The sequence below is a fragment of the Ipomoea nil genome, unplaced genomic scaffold (assembly GCF_001879475.1).
Source record: "Ipomoea nil cultivar Tokyo-kokei standard unplaced genomic scaffold, Asagao_1.1 scaffold3256, whole genome shotgun sequence".
Classification (NCBI taxonomy): Eukaryota; Viridiplantae; Streptophyta; class Magnoliopsida; order Solanales; family Convolvulaceae; genus Ipomoea; species Ipomoea nil.
In genome coordinates, this window is record NW_017619684.1 from 718,321 (window position 1) to 739,978 (window position 21,658).

The 21,658-nt window shown below is 36.6% G+C and overlaps 1 protein-coding gene and 3 long non-coding RNA genes across 5 annotated transcripts; 2 read left to right on the forward strand and 2 right to left on the reverse strand.

Moving 5' to 3' along the window:
• Nucleotides 1–675: 675 nt before the first annotated feature.
• LOC109169198 lies at nucleotides 676–18,273 on the forward strand. The gene is made up of 3 exons (XM_019318059.1): nucleotides 676–1,010; nucleotides 6,654–6,663; nucleotides 18,015–18,273. The coding sequence occupies exons 1-3, from the start codon at nucleotides 726–728 to the stop codon at nucleotides 18,020–18,022; spliced, it is 303 nt and encodes a 100-aa protein (XP_019173604.1). The 5' UTR covers nucleotides 676–725; the 3' UTR covers nucleotides 18,023–18,273.
• On the reverse strand, nucleotides 1,431–2,983 carry LOC109169203. Its single transcript, XR_002052196.1, has 2 exons — nucleotides 2,258–2,983; nucleotides 1,431–1,769 (listed from the first exon to the last, which is right to left on the reverse strand). It is a non-coding gene; the product is annotated as an uncharacterized LOC109169203 (long non-coding RNA).
• On the forward strand, nucleotides 17,246–17,987 carry LOC109169202. The gene is made up of 3 exons (XR_002052195.1): nucleotides 17,246–17,406; nucleotides 17,511–17,599; nucleotides 17,799–17,987. It is a non-coding gene; the product is annotated as an uncharacterized LOC109169202 (long non-coding RNA).
• A 196-nt stretch (nucleotides 18,274–18,469) lies between the features above and the next one.
• Nucleotides 18,470–21,382, reverse strand: LOC109169201. Of its 2 annotated transcripts, none has more exons than XR_002052194.1 (4): nucleotides 21,148–21,382; nucleotides 19,683–20,666; nucleotides 19,384–19,527; nucleotides 18,470–18,875 (listed from the first exon to the last, which is right to left on the reverse strand). It is a non-coding gene; the product is annotated as an uncharacterized LOC109169201 (long non-coding RNA). The 2 variants fall into 2 exon arrangements; XR_002052193.1 differs by having other exon boundaries at nucleotides 18,470–18,880.
• Nucleotides 21,383–21,658: the final 276 nt, after the last annotated feature.

Sequence of the window (21,658 nt, forward strand, 5' to 3'; positions counted from 1 at the left end):
AAAAATTCTAAAGTTGTGCACCGAAATGGTCCCTTAACTATAGCAAAATTACCAATTTGGTCCTGAGTTAACGAATGTCTAACAGTAAAATTAACGAAGGACCAAATTGATTAAGATTTTTAAAGTTGAGGACTTAATTAATTGGTAAAAAAATAGTCAATGATCAAATTAGTAATTTCTCTATAGTCAAGGGACCATTTCGATAATTACCTCATTTTTTCACATTAATGTCACTGTCTTCACCGGAAAAATTCCCAAGTACAGAAAACAAGGTTGCAAGTGACTCGGCAAGTTGATATAGCTCAATGCAATCATCTTTGAAACTGAGTCACAATCCATTCCTGTTAATGGTGAATCAATGTTTTGGGCAAAATCCTCCCAACTCTTTGGTGATATTTCGAGTTCGTGCAGAATTCCAACAATCAAAACAATTGCTAGTGGTATTCAACCACATTTCTCAACAATTTTTTCCCCAATTGACTCAAGTTCAGGGGATGGAAATCCTTCCCCCTTAAATAATTTAAGTTTTTGACAAATAAATTCCAGCTTTCTGCAGAACTACTTAGAATATGTAGATTAAAAATATATTTATACGACCTGCTAGCATGCCGAGCCACATCCAAGTGAAATTCCTCATTTCCCTCTTATTTTATTTTCATGGTTTTGTTTTTGAACTCTTTCCTATGAAAAATTGGCAAAGGATGTAAACTTTGAAGAAGAGATTGATGGAGACTTTCAAAAAACAGATTCGTAAAGAGACTGATAATGGAGATGTGGATGAAAAGTTCAAAGGTTTTGATTTTAAACTATTTTCCTATGACAACGTGGGAAGTGATTTTTTAAATGTTGAAGATATTGATGAAGCCTTTCAAAAAGAGATTCCTAAAGAGACTGATGGAGAGAATGGTGAAAAGTCTAAAGAGAAGATTAATAAAATCTTTAAACTAGAGATCCCTAAAGTGATTGGCAAAGAGATGGGTGAAAACTCTCAAGAAAACTTTGGTTTCAAGGTATGGAATATTAACCCTTATCAATTTGGGATTTCCTCAACTATATTCTACTTTTATTTAAATTTAAAATCCTCTGCAACATTTAATATTCATAGTTGCTTAGAAAGATCTCATCCCCGTCTAAGATATGTTTTGAGGTAATCTATGGAGTTTATAAACATGCTCTATTAATTAATTAGTCACTTGCTAAAAGGATGTTTAAGGGCTATGAAGTGAGAATAGTATCAAGAGAAATCGGAAACTTAACCATTGCTTATGGGCTGCCAGTGAGGTTTCTTCTCAGAAACTGAAGAAGCTATTAGGCTTGGTTCGTGTCAGTTAGCTACCATTTCTCACATGGTGTAAGCAATTTTCCGGGCTCTTACTGTGTATATGAAGTGGTGTGGGTGTGTTTATCATACATTACATGAGACGATTGCATAGAGAAATTTAATATCACATCCTTTTCAAAATCAAAGATTTATGAAATAGTGGGAATAATCTTCAATCTTAGTTCTAATACAGACTAACTAATTCTTGAGATATAGAATTTTTTACATGAACATCAGACTATAATTACAATATACATACTAACATAGATAACAATCACAATGAATGTCTGTGGCAGGAGAGTCTGAACATTCAAGAACAGCAGAGGAAAAACACACAAAACTTAAATCAAGACGAGATTAGAAAGAAATTTGCTAACAATGGACTTGCAGCTTCTTGAGGATTTGTCTGGCATTGCAAGACTTCAGTAATATTGAATTCTTCTTGTACCTGCACAAATTTTGACACTTTAAATGTACCTTCCAAGAAGGCATCACCCTTTGCACAAGCATGAAACCGAATTAACATTATAGGTCGAGAGAGGTTTCTCTTGGTAAAGCATATATCATTAGATTAAACCTCAAAGTCACAACCATATTGCAATTAAAACATGAGAACAACATACCACCATATATTATACCACGAGTCCTAACTCACCTTGCCAATTGAATCTTAGGTGAATATATTTATTGTGTTTGAATAAATGCTCAGACTAAGGTTAACTCTTTTGCAAAAACAATAGAACCTTTTAAACTCACCCATAGATGCAGGTTGAGAGTAATGATCTAAGCATAGAAGATGCAACTAAATATGATTTTCTTTGGTTTGTTATGCTTAGAGCCTTAGACATGTACATACACATCAAAGAGAGGCGTGGCTCTATAGAGATAATCACACAAGTACATATGCACAAATATGTTGATACATATGGTCTATACCTTAGCTTACACCGGTTTTAATCATTCATAGAATCATCAAGTTCTCATCTACTCCCATCGTAGCTTCTTCATCTCCCACAATAGCTTCCATTTTCTAATCCATTTCCATCATCACAGCTCCCATTTCCTTAGAGATTTTTTTATTATTAGGCAATCCATCCTAGAAAAGCAGTTTACAATGAGAAAAAATAAAAATGAAAGACATAAGAATGAGGGATTTTCCTAAAAAACAAAAAGAATTCATAAAATATAATAGAGGACTAAGACCAATATTTCATTATAAAGGAAGGGGAATAGGAGATCGACCTTAGTTTCAAGATCACGAATAACAAGTGTGCCTCCATAAATCACGATATCTTCTTTAATTTTCTTTACAGATTCCACAAGGGAAGAATAACAATTGTCTAGCTGTATTAGTTTTAGTGTACTGATATTTTCAAAATCACTTTGGATTTCTTTCAAGTCCCAGCAAACTTTTAGGATTAGGCGCTCTAGGATTGGGAAATTTTTATGAGTTACTTCCCAGTATTCTAGACCTGAATATGCAATAAGCAAGAGCTTTAAACACCCAAACTTGCTGCCATCTTCAAGTTTCCACTTTGGACCGCTGAAGGCAAATTTTGTGAGCTTGAGAACCTCGAGGTTTGGCAACCTTTCAATAATGTACATGTCCTCCCACGGAAGAAAAGTCCCACTAAGTATCAACCTTTTGAGGTTTTTTGGAAGATCAGTTTGGAAAATAAAAGTATTAGAGCTCAATACTTGGTACCAGAGCCCAATACTTGCAATCATTATTGTGTGGACCATGGTTCACACAAGTTGTATGAACCATATTTTGTATACTGTAAAATAATGTACATTCAGTACAAAAATAATGTACATTATATTCAGGAGATGTACATTATTTTTGTACTGAGTGTACATTATATTGTATAATGTACATACACTACAAAAATATGTAAATTTAGTATATTAAAAATGTACTTTTTGTTATGGTGCACCCACCCATTTTCAGGAACCTCCAACTCTCTTTTTTGACATGACATTCTGTGGACCATGGTCCATACAATAATTGTATCAGAGCTCAATACTTGGTACCAGAGCCCAATACTTGGTATCAGAGCTCAATACTTGGTATCAGAGCCCAATAGTTTAAGATTATACAAAAAATTTCTTAGAAATGTAATAAGCTCTAATTCCAAGATCCAAAAACAGTGACATTCATGTTGGCAAGTTGATCAAATTGTGGGTTGCAAAAAGATTTTTGAAGGAAGAGATGAATAATAGTTTGGAAGAAGTGGCAAAGAGCTACTTGTAAGATATTATTAGTCGAAATCTAGTGCAAGTCAGCAAGCAAATCTTATATGGAAAACTCAAGTCAAGTAAGATTCATGATGTGTTGTATGACTTGTGCAGGAAAGAGGCTCAAATGAAAGCCTTGTTCAATGTTGAAAAACAATTACAATCAGCAAACAAATATCGGTGTTCTTCAAAATGTTGTTGCATCAACTTTGTATCAACGAATTGGCCAGTCGCTCTTATAAAATCCATTCCATTCTCTACTTTGGCGAAGATGTAACCCATGCAACAAGTAATGAAATGTTGGTACTCTCCGGCTTGAATATGCTAAGAGTATTGGATTTGTGATTAATAAAATTTCAATATGCCTTGCTTGGTGAAATAGATAATTTGGTTCATTTGAGATATTTGGCTTTATCTACTAGTTGTGGCTCTTTTGGCAACTTTTAGCTGATTAAGCTTCGAAATTTGCAAACTCTCATTATTTGTTCATAGAAGAAGAAAGATTGTCGACATTTGCAACTGCCTCCAGACATTTTGGAATTGCCATGGTTACAGCACATGCGTGTTGATAAGAGATCCTCTCTATATCTGCCATGTGTGGTTAAAAAAAACCTCTAAACTCTGATTTGGTTGAATGTAATCGGCAAGGACCCAAAAATAACAGACTTTAAACAAGTTCCATAGTTGAAAGAACTATGGGTTTTCATTGACAATGAAGTGCCGCCTGATGCTTTTAAAAGTCTTGTTTATTTGGCGTTGCTCAAGAAACTAAAAATTGAAATGGTAAGTTTTAACAACTTTAATTTTCCAACTACTCTTCCAGAAAGCCTCAAAAAGTTGACTTTTTGTAGTACTTATCTTTCGTGGAAAGACATGGACATTATTGGAAGGCTGAAAAATCTCGAGGTTCTCAAGTTTAAAAATTCTGCGTTCAACAGTCCAGAGAGGAAACTATCATATGTTGTGTTTCCTAGATTAAAGCTCTTTGTCATTTCACATTCAAATCTCGAATGCTAAAATGCATATGCTGAGCATTTCCCCGAGTTGGAGTGCTTAATCCTAAAATTTTGCTGTGACTTGAATGAGCTTCCAATTGATTTTGAATCTTTCACTACACTGGGACCAATCGAGCTACAGAATTGTTATTCTTCCCTTGTGGAATCAACAAAGAAAATTAAAGAAGGGAAAATGAGCATTGTGATTGTTATCTATGTTGCTGTGGATATCAAAATTACACTGTAATGTTCATGTAAAAAGTTGTATATATCCAAAATTAGCTGGTGTATTAGAACCAAGATTGAAGATCATTCTCACTATTTCATAAATCTTTGATTTTGTTGGGAAGAAAGCTCACAAGAATATATAATTAGCACAATGAAAATAAATAAACGGCACCAAGGAGAACACCACTATTTTTATCGTGGAAAAACCTCCTCAAGGCAAGGAGTAAAAAACCACGGGCACAAGCCAGTAAACCTTCCACTATATAGATAATGGGTACAACAGAGAAGACTTCTCTAATTCAACGATTAGAGGCAACACAATACAAGAGAAAATAACATACCCCGAGGCACAAGAATTTCTACGAAATCCGCCAACTTCTTCTCGGCTATTTCTCACACTTGTATATCTCACACAAATTTTCTCTCCTCTCTTTTTCTTCTTCTTGAACTCTCTCATTGTACAAGGTAGCCAAATCCATGGCCTTTATATAGGCTTTACAAAGCCAACTCTTTTGTCTTTTCATTTGCCCACTTTAATCTCCCATTAAGTGGACATGAATGAAGCCATTAATCAAAAAATCTTTCACTTCATCTTCCAAGCTTAATTGTTAAGCTTTTGGTCACCACCCTACCCACATTGGTGGGACCATCTAGCAACAGATTTTGCAGAGGATAAACCATAAAATGATAAAAGTCGTGTAGGACATAGTCCTGCATTTTGTTATGTTTTGGGAATTAAAGTGAGAGACCATCATATCCAGGCTACCTCTAAACTCCTTTCTTGGAGATTTATTTATTTAAGACTAAAGTGTCATTTTACACCATGACCATTCATAACTAATGTTTCGATTCACAAACCATTAAATTTTTTTCACCTAAATTTTTTAACAAGTTTCTTTAAAGTTATAGGTAACAATGTGCTGATGTGGAGCTGTTTTTTTATTTTTATTTTTTATTTTATTGACTTGTTTAAATAGGTATTAAAAATATGACATGACAGTCAGTTAAGCATTTTGCTTAAAACAATAAAATCCCTAATTTTGAAATCAGTTTGCTTCATTTTGCTTCGTAAACAGTCATGTTATTCTCGAAATGATATGATAGTAATAAAAAATCTTCTCTCTAAAAAACTTTCTCTCTAAGTTTTTCCTTCTTTTTGGTAAGTTACCGGTAGGGCACCGGTCATGGACTTACCTTCCATGGGCACGATGCCCGCGCAGCCGCCGCCGATCGCCTCTTCGGAGGCGGAAGGGGAAGCAAGAAGGACGACGCACACGGGAAAGAGAATTAAGATCCTGAAACGCTCCTTTGCAGATGCCATATCAGCCTCGCCCATGCTAGAAGATGCAAGCATGACGGAGGAAACCAACTCCGACTGGCTGGACGAAGACCTGACGGTGCACTCTGACTCAGAAGTGGAAGACGTTAGAGAGGGGATCCCGGTGGTTAAGTTCTCTAAGGAAGAAAGGGAAGAACTGGTGAAGCCATGGAAAAGGGCGTTAATCATTAAATATTTGGGTAAACCACCAGCCTTCCCTCTGCTTCGCCAACGCCTCCTTAGGCTGTGGAATATCAACGGCAAGACGGAGATCCTCGACCTCGGCATGGGATGTTACGTGGTGCGCTTTGGCCTTGCGGCGGAGTACAGGCACGTGCTTCTCGGAGGCCCTTGGAAAATCTTTGATTGCTACGTCATCCCTCAAAGATGGCGTCTGGACTTCGACCCTAAGACTGCCAAGACGGAGAAGATGGCGGTGTGGGTCCGTCTGCCAGGAATTCCGGTGGAATACTACAAAGAACGATCTGTCAAGAAGATCCTCTCTTTCGTAGGCAATCCTTTAAAACTGGACAGGAACACCGAAGAGGTTGACAGAACCAAGTTCGCTAGGGCAGCAGTTGAGATAGACTTGCGAAAGCCCCTCGTCTCTATGGTGTGGGTTAGTGATAGAATCCAACACATTGAATTCGAAGGCCTTCACACTATTTGCTTTGAGTGTGGGCAGGTAGGGCATGTGTCGGCTAAATGCACTAAAGGGAAACCGCCAGAAGAGGCGCCTCAATCCAACCTGGATTCCGCAACTCCGATGGAGGATACGGGAAGGGAAGGTGACAGTGCGACGGAGAGGGTTCACGTGAAATATGGTCCTTGGATGATTGTCACCAAGAAGAAAGACAATCAGCAAGGTCGAAAACGTAACAATGAGCATAATGCGAAGAAACCTAATCTAAAGTCAAGGAGAACAAAGACAAGGGAAAAGGCGTGGTGGTGGAGGGAACTAAACCCACTGGAACGCGGACTGCGCCCCGGAAAGGTATGGCAAGCAACGCCCCACCCATTGTCCCTGTCAGTAACCCCTTCTCTTCTTTGCAGGATGCAGGAGAACTTCATGAAACGCCAGTTTTCATTGAAGGAGAAGCTGCCGTGATCAGTGACACCAATATTATGAAAAGTCAGCAGAAAAAGAAGAAACCCAAAGCAAAGCAAAGGAAAGCCCCGAATCAAGGTCAAATGTCGATTAGCAAAACCACCATGCAGGGCGAGACGCTGACTAGAAATGCTTCGTCTCAAGCCACTGCTTCGACAAGCCGTGCGGCAGTCAGTCGCCAGGATCCTGAGAAAGGAGTGTACGCAGGTGCTTTCATGTTTGGTGCTTCAGGGATGGGCCTACAAGCTTCGTAGTTGATGGGAGGAACTCCTCCAGTGACAAACTCTTTGGCTACGCATGAGGAAGGTGGTCTACAAACTTCCTTGTCCTTCGTTCCTTCCCAATGATTGCGGTCTCTTGGAATTGTCGGGGTGTTGGGAACCAGGCCACCATCCGCCACGCAAAATCCCTATTAACTAACGGGGATGTGGGGGCCATTTGCTTTCTGGAAACCAAAACTAATAAAGCCGACAAGCTTCTAAAAGTACTAAGTAAGTTGGGTTTCAATAATTTTTATATGGTTAATACCCTCGGTTTTGCAGGAGGGCTTCTTTTGGTTTGGAACAAGAATGTTCTTGATATTGAGGTGGTTAGTAGCAACTCTCAAACTATCCACTGTAAAGCTTTGGAGGGAGGAGTCTTTCAAAGCTATTTATCCTTTGGTTATGTTAGGCCTAATCAAAGGGCCAAAGAATTATTCTGGGCCGATTGTAAAGGTTTTGGGGACTCTCTCGATGCTCCGTGGGTCCTTCTTGGTGACTTTAATGATGTCGCTGATCTGTCTGACAACTGGGGTAGTGATCACATTAACATGAATAATGTGATCAAATTTCGGGAAGCTTTTGAAAACTGTGGTCTTTTAGAGGTTGCTGCGGCTGGGCCTAAATTCACTTGGATTCGACAAACTGGAGGTCGCACGGTTCTCAGGAGGAAACTTGATAGGGTCTTTTGGAATATCAAGGCTCAAGAGGCCTTTCCTGAAGCCAAAGCCAAGGTACTGACTAGAACCCATTCTGATCATCATCCAATTTCTTTCATGAGTGTAGCAGGATCGGCTCCGGACAGAAACAATAGACCTTTCCGGTTCGAGGCAGCCTGGCTCACGAGGGAGGACTATAAAGACGTTTGGAAGCAAGCATGGAAAGACAACCCACATGGAGTGGAAGGGGTCATCGAAGATGTCACCAAACTCAGCAAGAAATGGAATGAAGATGTCTTTGGGAATATTTTTAAAAGGAAAAGGTTGATACAAGCCAGATTACAAGGTATACAAATGTCCCCATGGTATAACAGATCACAAGGTCTCCAAGTTCTAGAGAGTAATCTCATTAAGGAGCTAAACTCAATTCTCGCTCAGGAAGAGCTTCTTTGGTTCCAAAAATCTAGGAAGGCCTGGATCAAGGATGGCGACAGAAATACCAGTTTCTACCATAAGTCTACAATTGTTAGAAGAAGTAGGGGAAGAGTCAGATTCCTGAAAGTCAACGGTGATTGGAATTCTGATCCACAGGTTCTCAAGGACCATGTCTCTCAGTTTTTTGCTCAATTGTTTGAAAGGACCAGTCAAGACGAAGAACACATTCCAGAACAGCATTCAGGACCCCGGCTTGACCCGAGAGAGGCTGAGAAACTGGTTCGGAGCGCTAGCATGGAAGAAGTTAGGAAAGCAGTCTTTGGAATGAAAAGGTTTGGTAGTCCGGGGCCTGAAGGCATTCAAGTTGCCTTCTATCAGAACTACTGGAATGAGGTGGGTAGTAGCATAACCAGGTTTGTTAATGAGGCCCTTGATACTGGTAAGGTACCGGTAAACTTTCTTTAAGCGTTTATTACCCTTATTCCTAAAATTGATAATCTTGAAAGTGCTGCAGATTTTCGGCCTATCACCTTGCTTAATGTAATTTTGAAGGTCTTGTCTAAAGTGATTGTGAACAAGATGAGGCCCTTAATGGCTAAGCTCGTTGGTCCCCATCAAAACAGTTTCCTTCCAGGTAGATCAACGCTGGACAACATCGTTCTCACCCAGGAAGTTATTCACAGTATTAACAGGAAGAAAAGCAAAAAAGGAGATTTGGTGATCAAAGTTGACCTCCATAAGGCGTATGACAGTTTGGATTGGAACTTTCTTGCAACGGTGCTGGCTGACTTTGGGTTTCCTTGTCGTTTTATCAACTTGATAATGTTTTCTCTTAAGGAATCCTTTGGAACGGGGAAAAAACTCCCTCGTTTGTCTCGGGAAGAGGCCTTAGACAAGGTGATCCTTTGGCTCCCTATCTCTTTATTCTAGCTATGGAAAAGCTCTCCTACTCCATCCAGAAAGAACTGAACGCGAAAAGATGGAAACCTGTCCACATCTCGAGAGGTGGGATTGGGATCTCCCACCTCTTCTTCGCAGACGACCTAATGCTCTTCGGAGAGGCTTCAGAAAGTCAAATAATTTCCATCATGGATTGCCTAAACAGATTCTCCAATTGGTCAGGTTTGAATATTAACTTCTCTAAATCCCTAATTTTTTTGTTCTCCTAACACTCCTAACAGGATTAAAAGGAGAGTGGGCACCGTATCTAGCATCCCGGTGACAGAAAATCTGGGAAAATATTTGGGGATTCCTATCCTCCAAAAGAGAGTGAGAAAACAACACTTTAATTATATCCTCAACAAAATGAGAAGGAAGCTGAATAACTGGAAAGCAGAGTCCCTGACCTTAGCCGGAAGAAGGATTCTGGTTCAATCAGCTTTGGCAACGATCCCGGTGTACACTATGCAAACAATAGCCCTCCCCGCAGGTACGTGTAACGACATTGATAAAATTTGCAGGGATTTTCTCTGGGGTTCGTCAGAGGCTAAAAGAAAGAACCATCCAATTAGCTGGAAAGAGGTGTGCAGACCCCGTGACCTGGGCGGGCTAGGCCTAAGAATGGCTAAAGATTTTAACTTGGCACTCTTGGCCAAGCTTGCGTGGCAGATTCTGACTAACTCAGACAAACTCTAGGTGAAAGCCCTAACTCAAAAATACATCCATGGGGATAATTTCTTCACAGCACCAACTCCCCCTAATGCTTCACGGGGATGGAAGAGCATTCTCAAAGGGAGATCAGTCGTGGAATCCGGAGCTCAATGGAGAGTGGGGGACGGCAAAACAATAGATTTTTGGTCCGATTGGTGGGTCAGTGACAAACCTCTTGGACTCGAGATAGATATTGATATTCCGGATGAGCTCTATAACAAAAAAGTGAGTGACTTTATCAACGAAGACAGGAGCTGGGACAGGGACGCTTTGTTGACGATTCTACCTGATGATTTTGTCAACAAAATCCGTGCCATCCCCTTACCAGTGGAGGTCTCAACGGTTGACAAGCTCACCTGGCCAGAAAGTTCTACATGTATGTTCTCGGTTGCTTCTGCTTATAATAGGATTGCAGGAACAAAGGAGGAAGAGGAGAACTGGTCTTGGGTGTGGAAGATCAAATGCATTGAAAAGGTAAAAACATTCCTTTGGCTTCTTCTCAAGGGGCGGCTTCTCACCAACTTGGAGAGAAAGAGGAGGCATTTGACCGATGATAGTGCATGCGCGAGATGCCAGGACGAGGAGGAGTCTCCTTCACACCTTTTTCGGGACTGCCCATTTGCGAAAGAGTGCTGGAGGATCATGGAAACCAACGGAGGCAAAACGATGAGAAACTATCTGCCAATAAATGCATGGATTGAGTTCAACGTCCAACAGAAAGCTTTGATGAAAGACGGCTCGCCTTAGAGTTGCACCTTTTGCGTATGTTCTATGGCAGATTTGGAAGAGCAGGAATGGGCTGATCTTTAACAACACAAACGAAGCTCCGGTGCAGGTTGCGAAATCGGCCAGTGCACTAGCCTGTGAAACTACAGCTTATATTGTCAAACATGGAGGCGTGACCCATGGCTACAATAATTGGGTCAATTGGGCGCCTCCTCAAACGGGATGGGTTAAGATTAATACTGATGGCGCGATGAAGGCCAGCACTGGGTTGGCGAGCGCCGGTGGAATCGTTCGGGACTAGTACGGGCACTGGATTAAAGGCTTTGCGACAAAAATTGGTACTACAGATAGTTTCTCAGCAGAACTGTGGGGCCTAAGGGAGGGTCTACAGCTCTGTCTGAGAGAGGGGTTTAATTTGGTTTGGGCCGAAATGGATTCTGCAGGGCAGTGGCCGTTATGTACAAGGAAAATCCCAATGACGAGACGGAAATGGCGCTAGTGAAAGACTGCCTAGATTTAAGCAGGAGGTTTCGCATGTTCAAAATCTCCCACATAATGAGAGAAGGGAATAAGAGTGCAGATTGGCTCGCGAATTTCGGTCAAAGTATCGCTTGGGGCACGCTCCGGTTGGACTCGCCTCTAGAGGGGCTAAAGGATATCATTCAAGCTGAAGCATGCAACATACCTTGCCTAAGGGTTAGATAATGCTCTCCTTAGAGGGCTTCAAACGCACCAAAAAAAAAATAAATTTTGCTTCGTAAACGACACTATCCCAAAATCAGTTGAATAGATGATACGTAATAGTTGAATTTGATTACTAAGGTAATATGATAACTAAATAGGAACGTTTGAGATATAATGAATACGTAATAGTTGAATTTGATTGATTGACAAATTCAATCACAAAAATAAAACTAGAAGATTATTTTTCAAAATATTTTATAAAGAAATACTAAGACTTCAATAACAAGAAGGCAAAGGCAAGACAAAGACAAGAAAAATGAGAAAATAATTTTTCCTTATCCATTTCCTTACTGCCGTATGTAATGCCACTTGCCATCTGAAAATGAGCCAAATTTTTGGTGAGTTATTCAAATTTGATTCAACGAATATTTGAATTGGATTCCGTTAGTATTTAGTTGAGTTTGAGCTTGAATAGTTTGAGTAACGAATCAAGTTAAATTCAAGCTTCTTAATACTTAACTCAAGTAGCTCACGAGCCTAATCAATTTTTTAAATAAATTTTTATATTTTATACATAATCTAAATATAATATTTGTTCCTTTTAAAAAAATATACTATTTGTAGTTTAACTAATATATTTATATTAATACGTTATAAAATGGCTATAGTCGAAATGTAATATTTAGATGTAAATTTATTATTAGAGAAAAATTGTACTTTTTGTCCCTAAGTTATAGGGTAATTGTAGAATTCATTCTTAAGTGTTAGTCATGATCACTTTTCATTCCTAAGTTATCATTGGCGTTGCACTTTTTTTTTTTTTTCTAAGCTATACTAAAATTGCAAATTTCGTCCTTAATATTTTATTAGTAAAGCGACGAATTGAAAAGTGCAACATCAATGATAACTTAGAGACGAAAAATGAGTATGACCAACACTTAGGGACGAATTTTACAATTATCCTATAACTTATGGATGGAAAGTGCAATTTTTCCTTATTATTATATAAAAATAGATTTAGAAAAACTTTAGTGAGTGTATTCGGGTTGAGCTTGAATAGCTTGAACTCGAGTTCAAAAAATTAAAGCTTGGTTGAGTTTGAGCTTTGATTTTTTGAACCGTATCAAGTTTCGAGCTTAGATTATTCGAGTTCAGCTCTCGTTTATACCATACTTAGGCAATTGTTATACCATGGATTAGGGTTTATATTGCATTGTGAACTCTAATACAAAAATTCTGTACCTTTAATTAACACACTCTATATCTACAGTTAACAGTTTATGTACATGTAAACAAATAACTTGATAATTGCTTACTCATAATACGATAGTTAGAGGTACAGAAATTATCAAGTACATGTACAAAATGTGTCAACTATAGATACAAAATTTGAAGGGTATTTTTGGACCACATAATATGATAGCTACAGGTACAGAAACTATCAACTGTAGGTAGAGAATGTGCTAACTATAGGTACAGAATCTGAAGGTTATTTTTATACTAGAGCCTACGTACAATGCAAGGTAGACTCTGGTCCAAAGTATAATTTGTCATAGTCAATTGTTATACCATGGACCAGGGTTCATATTGCATTGTGAACTCTGATACAAAAATTTTGTACCTTCAGTCAACACTTTCTGTACCTACAGTTAACAATTTATGTACATGTAAACAAATAACTTACTAATTGCTGACACATAATATGATAGCTACAGGTACAAAAACTATCAACTGCAACCTGCAGGTACAGAATGTGTCAACTATAGATACAAAATATGACTTTATAATTGCTGACACATAATATGATAATTACAAGTTAGGTAGAGAAACTATCAACTGCAGATACAATATGTGTTAACTATAGATACAAAATCTTAAAGTTATTTTTGGAACCAGGGTGTACAATAGGGGTGGGCGTTTCGGGCTTCGGTTCGATTTTCTTCGATTTCGATTTTCAGTTTTAAAACAATTAAACCATTCGATTTAACATTAGAGTTCGATTCGGTTTGAAACAGTTCGGATTTAATTCAATTCGGTTTAAGATCCCCAAATTCCAACATTTCCTAATTTTCTTAACATACTACCAAACAATACATATTCACATAATCCATATCCAAAATCTAAACATTATATAACAAAATAGAAAAACATACTACTAAATACTAATTGTGAGAATAGAGCCAGTAGTACTCAAAAAATATAACAAAATAGCAATTCAAAGTTTAAACATACTACTAAGTACTAATTGTGAAGTAAAGAAAAATTACAGTAAACAACAAAAGAGCAAAGTAGAGAACAAGGTATAAAGAAATCAAATAAAAAAATTAAGTGGGATACCAGTGATAATAGTTATTATTATTATTATTATTATTATTATTATTATTATTATTATTATTATTATTATTATTACTAGTAATTCACCCGCACGATGCACGGAAAAAAATTATGTTATTATAAATATAAATAAAAAATAGAAAAACTAAAATATTTTAAATTATTTAATATAGTAATATTTTTGAGCTTCCATTGGTCAAGTATTTATTATTTTTATATAATACAAAATTACAATTAAAATTAAAATTAAAATTAAAATTTTGTATGGTTAATATAATCTCTAATTATGTGCATATTCAAATAAACTTATAGAGATAATTTACATAATTACATTGATTTATTCTTAATTGTATTTCATCTATATTATAATTTTCACAATACAAATAATAACTAAGATAATTACATTTGGAAAGCAAATTTCAAATTTTGTATGTGTAAATTTAAACTCTAATTGAACACATTTTTTATACGATTATATAATATATAGCTATTTTATTTTTCAAAAGTATATTTTTTATATGATTATATAATATATAGCTATTTTATTTTTTAAATATTGTGCTTTTTTATTTATGATAAAGGATGTTGTGGCATTAATTGTAACATTAATTATTTCCCAAACCATATAGCTTTATTATATAAAGGATTATTATTATTATTATTATTATTATTATTATTATTATTATTATTATTATTATTATTATTATTATTATTATTATTATTATTATTATTACTATTATTATTATTATTAAAACCAAACGTTATTCGGTTCGGCTCGGTTTTCGGTATATTAATAGTTCGGTTTGATTCGGATCGGTTTTTAACCGAACGTAAATGTCCACCCCTAGTCTACAATGCAAGGTAGACCCTAATCTATGGTATAATTTGCCGCCTCCTATAGTTAGGCCCTGCTCATGACACATCTGGTCTAACCCAAAAAATATGATGATTATGCACTTAATTTTTGTTGTAAATGATGATTATACACTTATTATTTTATTTTATTTTTTATTTGGAACCAAAATTATCCCTATAATTTTCGATTCTTACAGTACACGGTTCAAACTAAATTGTGATGAAAAATATTATCTGTACTAATTTTTTACTCTTAAACTCTTACTTTACACACAAAATCTTGATGTAAACATTTGTATTGGAACCTACATAAAAAATGTACCTTATCAATATTATCATATCAAGGAGTAAAAAGTGTAAGATCTGTGAATCCTTTATTATCCTTGCTTGTCCGGTACAACTATGTATTGTGGAGTATTTTTATTTTTGAAAGTGAAAGAAAAGATTAAAAAAGGGAAAATTGTAGTTATGCCCCTCTGTAATATGTCAATTATCAATGTCATCCACTCACCTCTGAATTATTAGTGGTGTAAATGTTGCCCCTCAATTTTTAAAATGATACATATATTGCCCCTCCCCTAACGGACCTGTGATTAACCGTTATGTTGCACCGTTAACTAAGGGTAAATAGGTAATTTCATGTGACTTTTTATTTTTATTTTTCCTTTCTCCTTCTTTTCCGCTTGATTATCCTCTCTCTTTCCTGTCTTTCTAACCAAACCCAGAACCCATTTCTTTCTTCTTCAAATCCAAAGAACTCAAACCCAATCCTCAAACAACAAATGGAGTTCTCAAAGCTAGTGTTCTTCTTGATTTAGGTATTAACAACACCTGTAGTCCTTGGTGCACCTGCTGGGAACTCCAATCTGTTTCCTTGCCAACAACACCCCGCCCTCGATTTTCACCGGCAACCGAAAACGACGGTCCTGAATAGAATCTCCGACGTCGATGAAGGCCGGAGGTGTTGTTGGATCTTAGAACGGAGATGATCTGAGGGTTGTTGTGCTCTCCGAACCCAAACAGGTTTTTCCCGAGCTTCGGACAGGGCGGGTAGCGATTCAGCTGGAAAACAGAGTCGCTCCGGGCAGTGCGGCCAGAAAACTCTTGTTAATTGAATTCATGAAAATTACCAAAATATTTCCGGCGATAAGCACATGATGGAAGATAACTTTTGGAAATTAAGTTGCGGGTGACGGGTAGACAGGAGAATGTATTCGACCCAACCGCAGGCGCTGACGTTCTTATTGCCGTAGCCGAACGGGTAGGGGACTTGCTCTGAGCTTCTCCGACAGGGGAGAGTGTTGGAAAAAATGCTTGTAATCTGTAATACATTTGAGATACAACAATAATATAGAATAAAACAGGGAACAAAAACTGGATCATTTGATATCTTCAGGCGTGTAATCACTTTCCTATAAGCTTTAAATCTCCCTCTATAAAAGCAACAAGGTTCAAGATTTAATCTTATGGGATACAAGAAGATAATGAAATTCTCAAGTTGCTTTGTTTGAGAATTTCCTGTAGAGATGTAAGCCTGTGAAGTATCTTGGTGTCTTGCAAGTTGATTGCCTCCATCAATTGCCTGTTATCTTTTTTTTTTTTTTTTTTTTTTTTATGTGTTCTTCAGATGTCTCTCCAAGTATTTATAGATGTAAAAATCTAACTGTTTGGAGAAGTTGCAAACAAGCATGTTAAGTGTAACTTTGAAGCATATAGCTTCAAAATGCATAAGACCTTACGCATTAAAATATCCAAACATGCATTAATACTCTCAAGCATATTAGCTATAACTCTCAAGCATATTAGCTATATACTCACAAGCATATTAATACTCTCAAGCATATTAGCTATAACTCTCAAGCATATTAGCTATATATCACAAACATATAGCTATATACTCACAAGCATATTAATACTCTCAAGCATATTAGTTATAACTCTCAAGCATATTAGCTATATATCTCAAGCATATAGCTATATAAATTTCTCTCAGTATTTTAATTAACGTTCTACATAACTAAAATAATATTTAGAACTCCACAACTCCAAATATTATTTAAGCTTTTATGGTAGTTCATCTGAAACATTAATCTCCATTACTATATAAATTTCCAACAGAGAGGAGATGAATCTGAAGGGCCTCTGATTCGAGTGTGGCTATGAAGTCAGAAGGGACATCGTGGTTGACAACTTTAAAGAACCCGAACTCCTCGTAGGCCTTGACGAGGAGGTGTTTGTAGTCGGGCTTGGAGAGATCTATCAACGGCACGGCCGCAGCAGGGAAAGGTGCCGGCGGTTTGCATGCCTTGACCACCATGGATGCTGGCTGGTTAGGGTGGGGTGGGGGGAGACGGGAATTTAAGATGATTTATTGATGGAATCTGAGCTCTGATTCCATCTCTCTCCAATGGCTTTTGTTGTCGTAACTTCGCTATTCAACAAGCTCCGCTCTCTGCAAGCCTTTCTGGAGGAATCGCAGATACAAACCGTAGATGAAGCTCTGGACGCCAAAATCCGAGACGTAGCCGTTGAAGCAGAGGCCAAAATCGAGTCAAAATTTTCCAACGGCTTGTTGTTCGACATTTTTTAACTGAGGTTTATCTCTAATTCTCATTTCTTGATTTTAAATAATGAGTTCTAAGTCTTTTGATTCTATGAATTAGTTTATTTTAAAATCCCTCTTATCTTGTTTTCTCTAGGACGAATTGCAAAAGGATGGAAGCTCTAAAGAAGAGAGAAAATATGCAATTTGATTATTTTGTGACTGAGCAAAACTGGTTTAGGCAAGGTATATACCTATGGAAGATTAACAACAATCAATTTTCATATCCTTTGACATATTTAATATTTATATTTATATATTATAAAATGGCTATAATCGAAATGAAATATTAAGTTTGTTATTACATTTGGATATAAAAAAAGGGAGGACATTTTATTTAGTTATTTGCAAATAATTTTAGCTTTTCAATTTGTGTTTCTTGAAGGGACATCATATAGAGCTATAATGAGGCAAAATTCCCAGAAATCATTGAGTTGCTGATGTTGCAGTTGATGTTCTGTATTAATCTTTGGTATTTTGGATTCCTTCAAGTGTTAATGTTTTGTCGACTAGCATTACTAAGCGAAGTCTACACCATTGAGTAATGGCTGCAAGGTTTTTTTTGTCACCCAAAATAAATAAATAAATCTCCAAGGAGTTCACTACTAGTTATAATGATGCATTGGCTTCCCAAAAATGCGTCCTGGCTCGCTGAAGTTGAAGTGTTCATTTGCATTCTTGTTATCAAATGATGTTCCATGTTGCGGTTGATGGTTCATTGATGTGTTAATGTTGAACTTCATCTGTCAATGTGATGCTTAGGATTGTTGTTGTTCTGTCTGTTTGGTATTTTGGATTCCTTCAAGTGTTAATGTTGCTGTTAATATCAAAATGATAATTATCATCATTGTTGCCAGCCATTTGTTTGATGTGTTGAACTATGACAAGTAGAAGTAAAAAGTAACTTCTTTTGCAAAGAGAACAGCACCCTTTGAGCTAAACAGAAATTATACAACATAGTTTCCTTTGGTTTCAAATGCTATAGCATTGGCAGCACAATTTGTAGACCACTTATGGTTCATGACTTCTATGGTTCATCCCCTGCAAAATCAAAGATTTATGAAATACTGGAAATGATCTTCAATCTTGGTTCTAATACACACCAACTAATTCTGGAGATATAGAATTTATGACATGAACATCACAGTGTAATTTCGATATCCCTAGCAATATAGATAACAATCACAATGAACATCTATAACAAGAGAGTCTGAAAATTCAAGAATAGCAGAGACTTAAACAATTAAGACAAGATTAGAAAGAAATTTGGGCACTCTTAATGGACTTGTAGCTTCTTGAGGAATCGTCTGCCATTGCAAGACCTCAACAAACTTGAATTCTTCTTCTACCTGTACAAATTTTGACATATCAAATTTGTATCTTCCAAAGAGTTTAGGCATCACCCTTCTCACAAGCACAAAATTGGATTAACTTTATATGTAGATGCAGGTTCATCTGCCACCTAACCTAAAACAATAAATTATTTTACATGATGAGTTATAAAGAAGTAGATGCAATTACAATATTGCGATTACAATATGATAACAACAGAACCCCCTAAATTATACCATGACTCCTAACTCACCTTGCTAAATTTATCTTAGGTAAATACTCATTGCGTGTGAATAAATGCTCAGAAGCATAACACATTCATTGGAATATTTCTGGGAGTGCTAAAATGGCTGTACTAGAAATTATGTTAACTCCCAGAACATGTGACCACTAACTTGTTTAGGGGAGAGATTAATGCTCATAGCATTCAATATCAGTGATGTTGCACAAAGCTTGTTAATATCTTCCAGTTTCTTTGAAATAACAATGACATTACTCATAGGTAGAACCTGGAATAGGCACCACCCAATTGTTTAAACATGCTAACATGTGGTCAAAGTATCAGGTCTGCTACAGTCACTGGACCATACAAAACATCAGAATGAAATCATGAAATTCAAATAAGTGAATGAACAAACCTAAACAACCTGTCACACAAGAGTTGATTCAGCTGCTGGGTGCAAAAATGAACAAGTTATTGATCACAATCCAAACTATCTCTTCCTTTCTTCCAATAATAAGGAAAATATTACCCCCATTCACTCCAAAAGGTTATTTTGCACCTAAACAACCAAAAAAAAACAATTCAAAATCAGTATCCCCCCACCCCTCCCCAAAAAAAAACAAACAAATTTCAATCGAGGAAGAAATTAACATGAAAAGTAATTAAATAAATAAAATGAGGAAAATGCATATGAATTAGATGTAAATCTTATACAATGGTTCAAAAAGAGAATGCAAACTCCACACATGATGTTGAGCTTCTTGAGAGTTGAGAGTGCAAAAGTAATGAAGAAAAAGAAGTACCATGATATGCCTGAAGAGCATTTAACAACTAAAATAAAGGAACTTTTAGAGGGTAGTAAGCATTTCATTGTCCTGGATGATGTGTGGACCACAAGACTAGAAATATTTGAAAATTGCTTTTCTCAATAACATGAGAGGGAGTAGAATCTCTTAATAACTAGGCATGAGAATGTAGCTAATATGCAGATTCTGCTTGTAAGCCGCACTCTTTAAACTTTTAAAGAAATGATGAAAGTTGGGAGCTACTAGAAGAAGGTTTTTCTCAAGGGAAGTTGTCCTTTTTGAACTAAAAGAGGCCATAAACATATAGCTATAAAGTGCAATGGACTGCCACTTGCAATAGTAGTTGTTGCTAATGTATTGGACTAAGACACCAACAATGGCAACTTCTGCAAGTGACAGTCCACCGCATTTTATAGCAATGCATTCCCCGTCCTTTTCAAGCTCAATAAAACAACTTTCTTTGATAAAACCTTTCCTCTTCAGTAACTCACAACTTTCCTTATTTCTTACAAATTTTGAAGAGTGCAATTTACAAGAAATATCTGCGTATAGCTGAATGCCCATATGCCCATCCTAAGTTGTGAAGAGGACTCTATTGCTTCCCATTTTGTTGGAGAAAACAAATTTCAAGTAATTATTGTCTTGATTGGTCTACCCATCATCCTCAACAACAAAATACTTCCAACCTTTGAAGCCTCCTTTATTAGCTATCTGTGCTATTCAAACATATCATGATATTCTTTGTTCTTCTTGGTAATGTTACTCTCAAGATGTTGATTAATTTCTGCCCTTGAAACATACATCCAAAGGTGAGTTCACAACAGTCCTTTATAGTTTTTGCCCCTCTATCAAACCCCCATCACATCATCTTCTTCCAAAACACAAGAGGAGCCTGTTAACAAATTCAAGACAATTAAGGGACAATTTCTTTAAGATGTACCGTTATCCACACAATAAAAATCAAAATGAAGTTAATAATAGGAAGATTCACTAGAAAAGTCCCTTTTATGTAATGTTTATAAGCTACTTTAACACTTTATCTTATGCTTTTTTTAACTTTTTTTTTTAGCAAGATTAATATGCTTTATGTCACTCTATTAATTATAATTTTTTGATAGGACTGAAGATCACAACAGGATCCTCATCTAACGAAGCTAGAGGAAAATGAGTAATTTGAAATAAATTATTTGAATAAATAAAATAAAATAATAAATCACCAAAATTTCACACTCATTATTAGTGAACTAACAACCAGTTTCGAAACTAATAATCTAATTAAAATTCGATTTGAGCGTTTCAATTCAAAGTTTAAATTCCAGATTTACATAAAGATTGATTATTGAGCCACTGAGGTACTTAGAATCTTGCTATACCTTTCTTTGGAGGGACTTAGGGTTAAGTCCGATTGCCTTAACGCTAGCACTGTGCTCTCTTCTAACCTTGTGCACCTTTCCCATCGGCCTTTGACTAATAAGCAAATTCGCGGCGAAGAAAATGAAAACATTGAAGAATAAAAACTGTAAATTTTGAGAATTCAAACTTGAGAGGCTGCAGCCTGCGAGAGATCGTTTGAGAGAGAGAGATGAGAGATTTGGGTTGACTGCGGACCCTAAAAAGGCTCAAACCGCCCCGAACGTTTTTTTTTTTTTTTTTTTTTTTTTTTTTTAACTTAGTTTATTTTATTTTAAATACATTACTGCTACCAAGTACTTTGTGTCAGATAATACTTTTGTGGCTCGCTTGAGGGAATGTTATATTCAAAAAAAAAATAAAAAAAATACATTACTACTGTTTTACCTGTGGAGAGTAAAATAATGTTATTATGAATTTAAATTAAGCAATTGGGGCACTTTTTAGAAGGAAAGAGATATGCCGAAGACCACC

What these genes read in the sequence shown, in the direction of transcription:
- LOC109169198 (XM_019318059.1), top strand. Translation starts at nt 726, where the DNA reads ATGGAGACTTTCAAAAAACAGATTCGTAAAGAGACTGATAATGGAGAT.